Source organism: Chrysochloris asiatica, unplaced genomic scaffold (genome assembly GCF_000296735.1).
Source record: "Chrysochloris asiatica unplaced genomic scaffold, ChrAsi1.0 scaffold00119, whole genome shotgun sequence".
Lineage (NCBI taxonomy): Eukaryota > Metazoa > Chordata > Mammalia > Afrosoricida > Chrysochloridae > Chrysochloris > Chrysochloris asiatica.
The window spans coordinates 4,796,970-4,808,063 of NW_006408637.1; the positions used below are offsets into that span (position 1 = coordinate 4,796,970).

At 43.1% G+C, this 11,094-nt stretch overlaps 1 protein-coding gene across 1 annotated transcript in view; it reads left to right on the forward strand.

Annotated features, from left to right (window-relative positions):
* Window positions 1-375: 375 nt before the first annotated feature.
* Window positions 376-11,094, forward strand: part of B3GALNT2 (beta-1,3-N-acetylgalactosaminyltransferase 2) — an 84,371-nt gene continuing 73,652 nt past the window's right edge. The window contains exon 1 of the mRNA XM_006868584.1: window positions 376-496. Coding sequence (XP_006868646.1) covers window positions 385-496 — 112 coding nt within the window. The 5' untranslated portion in view covers window positions 376-384. The remainder of the gene's footprint in view (window positions 497-11,094) is intronic.

Below are 11,094 nucleotides of genomic sequence, written 5' to 3' on the forward strand. Positions count from 1 at the left end.
TGGCGCGCCCCCTGCCTGTGCCCAAAGCGGGACTTCAGCTCCCGGCCAACCAGCCGGCGCGAGACGAGACGCGAGAAAAGAGGGCGGGCCGAATCAGAGGTGGGCGGGGTTGGTGGGAAGGCATAAGGAAGGGGGCGGGGTTTCGTCCTGCCTAGCACCCGCTCCCAGGGATCCGAGAACCTTGAGGCGCGGGGCTGGAAACCGCGAGGAGGTTTTTATCGCGCTGGGAAGCCAGGGAGGGCGTGCTCAGAGTGACCCGTGGGCGTCGACCGCCGCCCTGCTTCGTCGGGCGCCCCTTCCCCTCCCAAGTCCCCTCCCTCCTGGTCGGGACGCAAGAGGCCGGCGCGTGGCGGGGGCGCGACGTGGGGCCGGCGGTGGCGGCCAATGCGAAACTGGCTGGTGCTGCTGTTCCCGTGTGTGCTCGGGGCCGCACTGCACCTTTGGTGGCGGCTGCGCTCCCCACCGTCCGCCCGCGCCCCAGGGGTGGGCTCCGCAGGTGAGGTCCTGGGCCGGGTGGAGGGAGGCCCGGCGGCAGCCGCTCGTGGCTTCCTGCCGCGGAACTCCGCCAGGAATTGCTGGAGGAGGTCTCAGACGAACAAATGATTCTTTTCATTCTGGGAACATTAAAATCAGGCGGACTTGAGGGCGTTGTTCTCGTCGCCCCTCCGCTTCCCGCCACTCTGTTCTTCCTTCACGCCCACAGGAGCCGTGGCCGCGACCGCAAGTCCTTGGCTTGTCCAGGCCTGGCCGCAGAGGTCCGGCTCCCGGGGCAGCCTCGTGTGCCCTTCAGCTTGCGGCTCTTTGTCCCGCCCTGGTTCGGGTTTAGCAAGTTTTCTCGCTCCTCCCCAAGTTGTTGGTCTTACTTGGTCAGGACTTCATTGTCTTAGTGCCGTGGTAAATGTTTTAGAAAATGGCTGGATTTGGCTTTTAAGGAATAACTTTGAACTACAAAAAAAGATATTGTTTAGTATGTCTGTTGAAATAAATCTAGACACGAAATAGGGCATGGCTGCTAGTGGAGTTGTTCCGGAGGTGTTTGGAGGAGTTTGGTTCATGCAGACTCATTCGCCAGGCGAATGAGTGAGTCTGCATGTAACTAACAAGTTCTTACACGATCCTTTCCGTTTGCTCTAAAATGTTTGTGTTCGCTGCGTAACCTGACAGAATGATTTGCCAAAGTGCGTACCCTGTGGATTTTGTTTTGTTTTTTAAATGGACTTCACCCTATGGCGTATCTTCTGCTTTCTGTAACTATACTGGGATTTTTTTTCTTACAAAGCTCCGCTCTTCCAAACAATTATTTGCAATTCAGCGTATAGGTCTGTGCCTTAGCTTGCCAGAAGAAAGTACTCAGCAATTCTCAGAACAGTCTCATTGTTATGGCTTGGGTATTTATTTCCACACCGATCTCCACAAATCATTTCCCATTACACCTGAATCAAATTAAACACTATTTAAATGATGTAATGAAAATACACTGTTTCGATGCATTTTACATGTTAATAGGTTGCAGCGGGGGGTTTGTTTTGCGTTGTTTGTAACGTGAGCTAAGAAAAGACTGCCTTAAAAGGTTTGTGTTTTATAGGTTTCTTTTTTATGATGAGTGAGTTCTAGTGGAAGCAGAGCATACTTAGGATATTTATGAGTTTAACAGCTCTTTGGGGTTCCATAAAACAAAATAAAAACCCTACCTTCAGGCTTAAAGCTTACTAGGAAATGATGCTCCCTCCTTTGTCATCCACCTCCCTTAATGTTTGGAGGATGTCTTTATCTGGTATCCAGTTCGATCAGGCTAGACGAAAGAAACGAAGAAGACGTTGGAAGGGAACATGGCTATAGTTGGAAAGGTCAGTACTAGTTCTGTAAACATAGATTCTGCATGGATATTGTGCATCTGGCCCAATAAAAAGTGGTGATGTGCCCTTGAGTCGGTTCCGACTCATAGTAATACCTGTAGAGGGTTTCCAAGGCTGTACATCTTTACGGGAGCAGAAAGCCTCATCTTTGTCCCGAGGAGCAGCTGGTAGTTTCACCTGCTGACTTTGAGGTTAGCAGCCCTACACTACCAGAGCTCCTTCAATAAGTAGGATTTGTTGTTGTTGTTGTTATGTGCCGTGGAGTCAGTTCCGACTCATAGCGACCCTGTACAGGGTTTCCGAGGCTGTAAATCGTTTAAGGGAGCAGAAAGCCTCGTCTTTATCCCCCGGATCGGATCGGCTGGTAGTTTCAAACTGCTGACCTTGAGGTTCACAGCCCAATTTGTAACCACTACGCTACCAGAGCTCCTTTAATAAGTAGGATATTGTCATCTAAATTTAACCTTACGGGACTCCTAACTTTCCTTTTTCACTTTGAATACTTTCAGAACTAGAAATGGTAGAAGCAGCTTGACGGCTAACTTCCCCAGCAGCTCCTCTTCCCATGGTGCGGTCACCATGTCTAAACTAAAATATTTGGGCAGTTTGCAATTTACATTGTAACCCTTACGTTTAAACCCTAAAGTGAGAGAAACTCTATTTGGTTCAAAGTTTTTTCCCTTGAACTACCGTTGAAGACTTGTTTTCTCTTTTCTCCCATTTCTTTCTGTCCTTGTTTAGTCTCATTAAGTCAAAGCAGTATTTTTTTAAAAGAGACTTAATCTTTCCTGACCGTTTTTAAAAGGCCTTTTTTCTTGCAGTTGATTCAGCAAATAATTGGGAGGCTTCTCTGTGGCAACTCCTGTTGTAGATGTGGAATTAGCAGGGGAGAGTAATCAAGATAAGATGAGGTTTTCTGCTCCTGTAAAGGTTTTCACAGTGGTTACTAATTGGGCTGCGAACCGCAAGGTCAGCAGTTTGAAACTACCAGCTGTTCTGCGGGAGAAAGATGAGGCTTTCTGCTCCCGTAAAGATTTACAGCCTCGGAAACCCTCTACAGGGTCGCTATGGATCGGAACCGACTCCATGGCACATAACAACAACAACAACAACAGACTTTCTCTCTGGAGAAGTAACTGTTGAATATGGACCTGCATGAAGTGAGTGAGGCAAGTCAGACTGAGCACCTGGAAGAGAAGCAACAGGTGAAATCTTTCCTCTTGTGAAAGATTTGGGGTGACAAGACGGGAAAAGTAGAGTAGGGGACAATCATTGGGCTAGAGTAGGGGACAATCATTGGGCTAGAGAAAATAGACAGGATATCTTGATTGTAGCATTGATTCTGGCTCATACCTTAAAGTTATTTTAAAAAATAATGTGATAAAAGAAAACTCTATTGAGTATTTGGAAAGGGGAAATGAGAAAATTTTGCAAGGAGCCTATCCATTCAAATGGAAACAGACATGAAGCAAGTAGAAGGCCAGAGATAAATTTAAACAGCTTTGTAAGTTTGCCTAGGACTGGTTCTTCCAAAAACTTAACTCTTTATGCTAATATTCTCTCTGTGATTCAGTTTCTTCAGTTATAAAGGATGATCTTAACCGAGTTACTGTGAAGATTCAATTAGCAAAACACCCCAAACCAGCCTTATTCACAGTAAACTACCTGCCACTGCTGTTGAGTGAATTCTTACACATAGTGAATCTACGTAGGGTTTCCGAGGCTATAAACTTTGGGGGCAGCTGGTGGATACAGGCTGCGGACCTTGTGGTTAGCAGCCCAACCCATAACCCACTCTGCCATTATCCGTTGTTCCCAGTCAGTACCCTTGAATTTTAGAGACCAGTAGTGAGGAGTCTAGGTGGCACCATGAGTAAGCAGCTTGTCTGATGACCCAAAGGTGGACAGTTCAAATCTGTTGTCTATTCCAAGAAAGAGGTGGCATTCTCCTTCCATAGCAATTTACAACTTACCTAATAGGGCAGTTCTACTCAGTCCTACAGGGCCACTGTTGCTGTTAAGTGTTGTCGAGTCTGTTCCAACGTACAGCAATCATGTCTAGGCTTTCCATAGGAGTGGCTGGTGGGTTTGAACCACACTACCTTGTGGCTCGCAGGCCAGCGCTTTTCCTAGAGCGCCACACCAGGACTGTAGAGTTAGAATGGACTCAGTAGCAGTGGGTTAGTAGTGTGGTGTTTAGTGGAGTGTCTGTGTTACATAGAATAAGAGGGGAGTCCTGGTGTGGCACTGTAGGATCAGCACTGGACTGCTAACCACAAGGTTGGTGGTTTCAACCCACCAGCTACTCCTTGGAGATCCTATGCAGGGTCAGTGTGAGTCAGAACTGACTTGATGGTACTTAACAACAAGGACAACCGATTTCTTTCTTTCCCCTTCAGTTTTTGAACTTGGAAAGGACATGCTGTTGTGATGTAAAGATGACTACTAGTAGATTTGTTGATTGATTTGTATGTTTTCCTCATTATAAACATTTCTACCTATCTGTGATCTGAGGGCGTGCATACGAGAGTGGAGATTTTAGTTGGACTTTAATAATCCTTATGTGTATTTTCAATAATTGGCTTTGAAGTCACCCTTCTTCAATCATTTAATAAACATAGAGAGGTCCTTTCTCAGTGCAGAGCCTTGCAAGTGGCCAGGGTCTTAGCAACGTTACATTTTAGAGAAAAAAAGTGATATTACCCTCCGGGACCTTAATGACCCCTGATGTAATGAAGATCTTGTTTGCTGTTCCTGTTGCATGTGGAATAGTGTCTATACTACATGACCAGTCATTTGAATGAGTGAACCCCGAGAATAAAACTGGGTAAGTGAGAATTCATTTCTTACGCAGATGATCTGTATACATGCCATGATGGTTTGTGATTTGATTTTTTTCTTATAAAAGTAAACAAAAGCTCTTTAGAAATTTTTAACATTATTTTTAAATATCCAGGAAAAGAGCAGGCTTATTCTAGACTTTTTTTAAATTGCATATATGTTTAGGGGAAATTATTAAGTTGTGGTTTTTTTGTTTTTGTTCTTTAACTCTTGTAGAATATTTTTTAAAAGAGCAGATGTAATTGTGCAGCTTGATGGATTTTCACAAATTGAATATACCCATCTAATCAACACCCAAATTAACAAAAAGAAAAGTCCCCAAAAGTATATGCACAATGGAAGGAAATGCTGCCGGAGCCTGTCCCAGTGCTGTGATCCATTGAGAGCCATGATCCAGTGACTGTTGTAGGTTATCGGTTTGTTTTTCTTTTTAACTTCAGTTTTGCACTTAACTAAACATATTTTGTTTCATTCTAGTGATTATCATCCCCTTCATGCACCATCAGTTAACAGTATTTGCCTCTATTCCCTCTTTTTTTGATAAACACAAAAACACACAGGAGTATATAATCAATTTAAACAACCAACGGGCACATTTTGAAAGCCTGCCTCCTGCCCACTGGCACAGTCTTTCTCTTTCCATGAGTCTAATCCTCAGCTGCTCACTGTCTTCATGTCCTCATCTCTGCCTCTGTCTCGGGTGTCCCTGCTTCTCTGGTTAGGATCCACATTCTGCTCTTGATGGTCCCAGGGTCCTGTGCTCCTGGAATGTAAAATTAATTGCTCCCCCCTTTTTGTTACACAACTTCTGTCTTTACAGTTGTGACAATCACAATTTGTCATAACAATTACTATTGAATCAAAAAAAATCCTAACCCCATCTTTCATTAGATCCATCTAGTCAAGGTGAAAACTATTCAGTGGGGATTCTACCCTCCCTCACTTGCTCTGAAACTAACTATCCTCTTGAAAACTTGTAAGGCAGTCACTTCATGCCTTTATAGGCCCTCCTCCCACTTTTAGGTAGCCAGTGTCTTAAGTTGCCCATCCCTATCAACCCTGTATACGCAGGGGATAGACTTGATCCGTGAGCCATAGATGTTGTTGACTGATTTTCACAAGTAGATTATTAAGCATTTCTTCCTGGTTCATCTTAGTCTGGAAGCTCCACTGAAATATATTCAGCATCATAGCAACACACAACCTCCACTGATAGCTGGGTGGAGGCTGCACATCAAGTATATTGGCTGGGAATTAAATGTTAGGGATTGACTTGTCCCCTCAAAATATGTGTCAGCTTGGCAAGACCATGATTCTCTATATTAAGTAATTATCTTCCTTTAGTAATCTAATGTAATTATCCTGTGTGTTGCAAATCCTAAACTCGGATAATGAGATGTAAGATATAACATACAGGATTAGGTTGTATTTTGAGTTCATCTCAGTTTTTATTTGTCAATTCTGAGATATAAAATGGGACCCTGTCCAGAGAAGCAGCAACACAGAGATGGAGGCAGAAGTGATGGCATGGAGAGAGGGAGCAGCTGAGGACTCTGGACTCATGGAAAGAGAAAGGCTGTGTGCTGGTAGCCAGGTGCTGGTGGCCAGGAGGCAGATTTGCAGAATGTGCCCTTTGGTTGTTTAAATGATTATATATTCCTGAGTGTTTTTTGTGTACATTATAAAATAAAAAAAACAACAGAGGGAATAGAAGCAATTACTGTTGGATAATGATGCACGGAGGAGATTGTAATCATTGCAATGAAATGAAATACGATAGGATGGGTGCAAAACTGATGTTCTCCATATAAACTATCACTCAAATCACAATAAAAGCTGTTTAAAAAAAAAGATTAAACAGATCAGGGAAGCTAACACCTCCAAGAAAGAAGAGCCAGAGCTGAGCGCATCCTTCTAACCTGGAGTCCCTGCGCTGAGATTCCCCTAGACCCAGGGCAAGATTGATGCCGAGACTCGTGGAGATCTCCACGAATGCCAAGCTGATTGATGCTGAAATGAGACAAGGACCTGTCCCCAAAGCAACAGAGAAAGCGCTTCCCCTGGAGCTGGCGCCTTGAGCCTCTTAAACTGGGGGAGAGTAAAGTCCCTGTACTAACGTTACAGCAGCACTGTTGTTAAGTGCCATCAAGTTGATTCCGACCCATAGCAACCCTGTATAGGGTTTCCAAGGAGCAGCTCCTGAGTTTAAACCGCCGACCTTCTGGTTCAAACTGACTTTGCAGTCCAGCACATTAACCCACAGTGCCACACCAGGAGCCACGGCAGTACCAGAGAGGTAGAATACTGGATCTCCTGAATGGAAAGCAAGAATCCTACCCTGAACCTCCACTGTGCCCTGATTCACATACAGCAGAATGTAGTTAAACCATCCTGTTTTTGTGCATTTATGTAGTTTACAGTTTTCCACGTTTAATAAATGACAATGCTGAATAGAGAGATCTTTGAGGGCATCACTGCATATTTCTTTAAAATAAGTTCTTAGATGTTGATTGGTGGACCAAGGTTATACCAGTCTTAGGTATTTGGTGTTATTGCCAAATTGCCCTGCAGAAGACTGTACCAATTACACTCCTACCAGCAGTGTCTTAGAGTGGCCATTTCCTTGAAATCATTATTAGCATTTCCTTGAAATCCCCATCAACACTGAATATTACCATTTAGGAAGATATTTGTCAGTTTGATGGGAGAAAATTGGTGTCTTATTTGAACTTAATTCCCAGTGAAGTTGAACATTTCTGCATATGGGTTAGTGACCATTAACAGTTTTTCTTTTGTGAATTATCTTTATGTCTTTGTCTCATACTCCTATTTAGTTTTTCTGTTTCCAGACACTAAAATCATGGTAGGTACCCTATGCTTGCGGTACATGGCAGGGGGGTGATAGTATAGAGACAGGTGCTGGTAGAGGAACTAGGAACTTGATAGTTGACACTCTGTCACACTGTGGGTTAATGCGCCAGACAGCAAAGTTGTTTGAACTGCAAGGTCGGTGGTTCAAGCTCACCAGCTGCCCCTCAGAAGCCCTGTACAGAGTTGCTGTGGGTTGGAACCGACTCGACAGCACTTCACAACAATAACAGGTTATTGCACTAGAATTCAAGGTTGGTTTGAACCGCGGTGTTGGGGGTTCAAGCTCACCAGCCGCTCCTTGGAAACAGTATACAGGGTCACTGTGAGTCAGAACTGACTCAACAACACTTAACAACTACATGGGACTCAGGAGTCACTGGACTGATTGACATCCATGGTATATATACAGTAACAGAAGAACCCGAGTTTATCAGGTCTGTCTTCTAAAGACTTCTAAGCATCTGGAGGTAGTTCTCATGAGACCTGAACCTACCACATGCTTCCCCACTGCACGAAAAGCTTCCGGTAAAGCAGCTGATCAGCAGGGGTGTAGGCTTGGATCAGAAGCCAGGATTGACAGTGCCCGAGAGCCACAAGAGAAGATCAAACAGGAGCTCACAGCCAGGATCCATCAGAAACAAATGAGAACGAAAAACACAACATACCAAAATCTTTGGAACACGGCGAAAGTGGCGCTGAGAGAACAATTTATTGCAATAAACGCACACATCCAAATAGAAGAAAGAACTAAAATTAACACATTAACACAGCATCTACAACAATTAGAAACAGACTAACAGAGGGAACCCACAGCCACCAAAAGAAAAGAAATAATAAAGAGTAGAACAGAAATAAATGACATAGAAAACAGAAAAACTATAGAAACAATCAATAGGACAAGAAGCTGGTTCTTTGAAAGAATTTACAATATACTTTGATTACTCATAAAAACACAGTAATGTAAAAACAAACAAATACAATGTTTGGCATTTAAAGAGATGTTTCACTGATTTTGAAAATTGATTTTATACACAGTAACATTTGTATTATGATGATGTCAGATAAGTGAGGCATTTAGGTTCAGTGTGATTTCTACCCTGATCTTTTGCTTTTAGTCTTTTGAAAAGATATTTTCAAATGGATGAAATAGACTTTCTAAAGATATTTTTTTGTTTGTTTTCTCTGGAAACTGAGGCACAAGGGATATAAAGAACTTTTTACTGAAGTAGTACAGCACATTGACTATGGAATCATTGTCAGAACAGGCCTTCCTCTCGTCTCCAGAATGTACTTTGCATGAATATTTCTCAAGCCTCAACTTTCGTTATTGAAACATTCTCTGGGCAAATTATTGAATGATGCAGAAAGCATGAAGACAACATGTAAGGAATACACAGAGTCACTGTACCAAAAAGAAATGATTGATGTTCAACCATTTCAAGAGGTAGCATATGATCAAGAGCCAATGATACGGAGGGAGGAAGTCCAAGGTGCATTGAAGGAACTGGCAAATAACAAGGCACCAGGAATTGACGGAATAAAAATTGAAATCTTTCAAGAAAGTGAGACTCACTTATCTATGCCAAGTAATTTGGAAGACAACTATCTGGCTGACTGATTGGAAGAGATCCATATTTGTTCCCATTCCAAAGAGAGGTGACCCAACGGAATACGGAAATCATCGGACAATCTCTTTGATATCCCATACAAGTAAAGTTTTGCTAAAGGTAACACAGAAACGGCAAAATCATACACTGACAGAGAACTTCCAGAGGTTCAAGCCAGATTCAGAAGAGGCCGTGGAACGAGGTATATCATTGTTGATGTCTGATGGATTTTGGCTGAAAGTAGAGAATATCAGAAAGATGTCTACCTGTGCTTTGACTACATAAAGGCTTTCAGTTGTGTGGATCATGGCAATCTACGGACAACATTGCGAAGTATGAGTATTCTGGAACACTTAATTGTGCTCATGAGAAATCTGTACCTGGACCAAGAGGCAGTTGTTGAACAGAACATGGGAACACTAAATGGTTTAAAATTAAGAAAGGTATGCGACGAAGCTGTATTCTTTCACCATACTTACTCAGCATGTATGCAGAGCAAATAATCCAAGAAGCTGGGTCCTATGAAGAAAAATGTGGCATAAGGATTGGAGGAAGACTCATTAACAACTTGCGATATGCAGACGATACAGCCTTGCTTGCTGAAAGTGAAAAGGACTTAAAACATTTACTGATGAAAATGGTATGGGTTACATCTCAATGTCAAGAAAACAAAAATCCTCACCACTGGACCAATAAACAACATTCTTATCAATGGAGGAAAGATTGAACTTGTCAAGGACTTCGTTCTTTTTGGATCAACTATCAACACTCATGGAAGCAGCAGTCAAGAAATCAAACGACGTATTGCATTAGGCAAACCTGCTGCACAAGACCTTTTATAAGTGTTGAAGATCAAAGATGTCAGCTTGAGGACTAAGGTGCACCTGACCCAAGCCATGGTATTTTCAGTAACCTCATATGCATGTGAAAGCTGGACAGTAAATAAAGGAAGGCCATAGAAGAATTGACGTATTTGAGTTAAGGTGTTGGAGGAGAATATTGAAAGTGCCATGGGCTGCCAAAAGAACAAACAGATCTTGTTGGAAGAAGTGCAGCCAGAGTGCTCCTTGGAGGCCAGGACCGCCAAACTTCGTCTCTCATACTTCAGACATACTGTCAGGAGGGACCAGTCACTGGAGAAGGATATCATGTTTGGTAAGGTGGACGGTCAAAGAAGAGGAAAACTCCCAACGAGATGGATTGGCCAAGTGGCATCATCGATGGACACAAGCATGGCAATAATAGTGATGTTGGCCCATCATCGGGCAGTGTTTTATTCTGCTGTACATAGGGTCGCTATGAATCAGTACTGACTCGATGGCACCTAATAACAACAACAACAACGACGAAGAAGTTGTGTGGATGTGGGCACATCATTGTCAATTTTATAATTATAAGCAAATGAATCTCCAATTTCGACTCACTTAGGTTTAATTCTCCAAAATAATATTGTTTTGGGGTTCTTTTTTAATATTTTATTATGAATTATGTGATAGTTTACATGGGAGAACATTAGCTTTACATTCATCCTATCATATATCATTTCATTGCCATGGTTACAATCCCCTCTTTGCATCATCAACCAACCAAAGTGTATCTCCGCAAGCCTATCCCCCTCAGTCATCAGCACACAGCCCCTCACCCTCTCTGGGTCTAAAGTCCCCAGCTGCTCCATCTCTACACATCAACATCTCTGCTTCCATCTCTGGCATCATTGCTTCTCTGGGTAGGGTCCCGCTCTCCGCTTTTCTCCCTTGATGGTCCGAGGGACCTCCGTCCCTAGACTGCAAAGTCAATCAACTCCCTCCTTTTGCTACAAGACTTCTACCTTTATATTTCCAACCCTCACAATCAATCCTGATAACAATTATTCACTATTGTATCACAAAAATCCTATCCGCATCTCCTTTCATCATCCC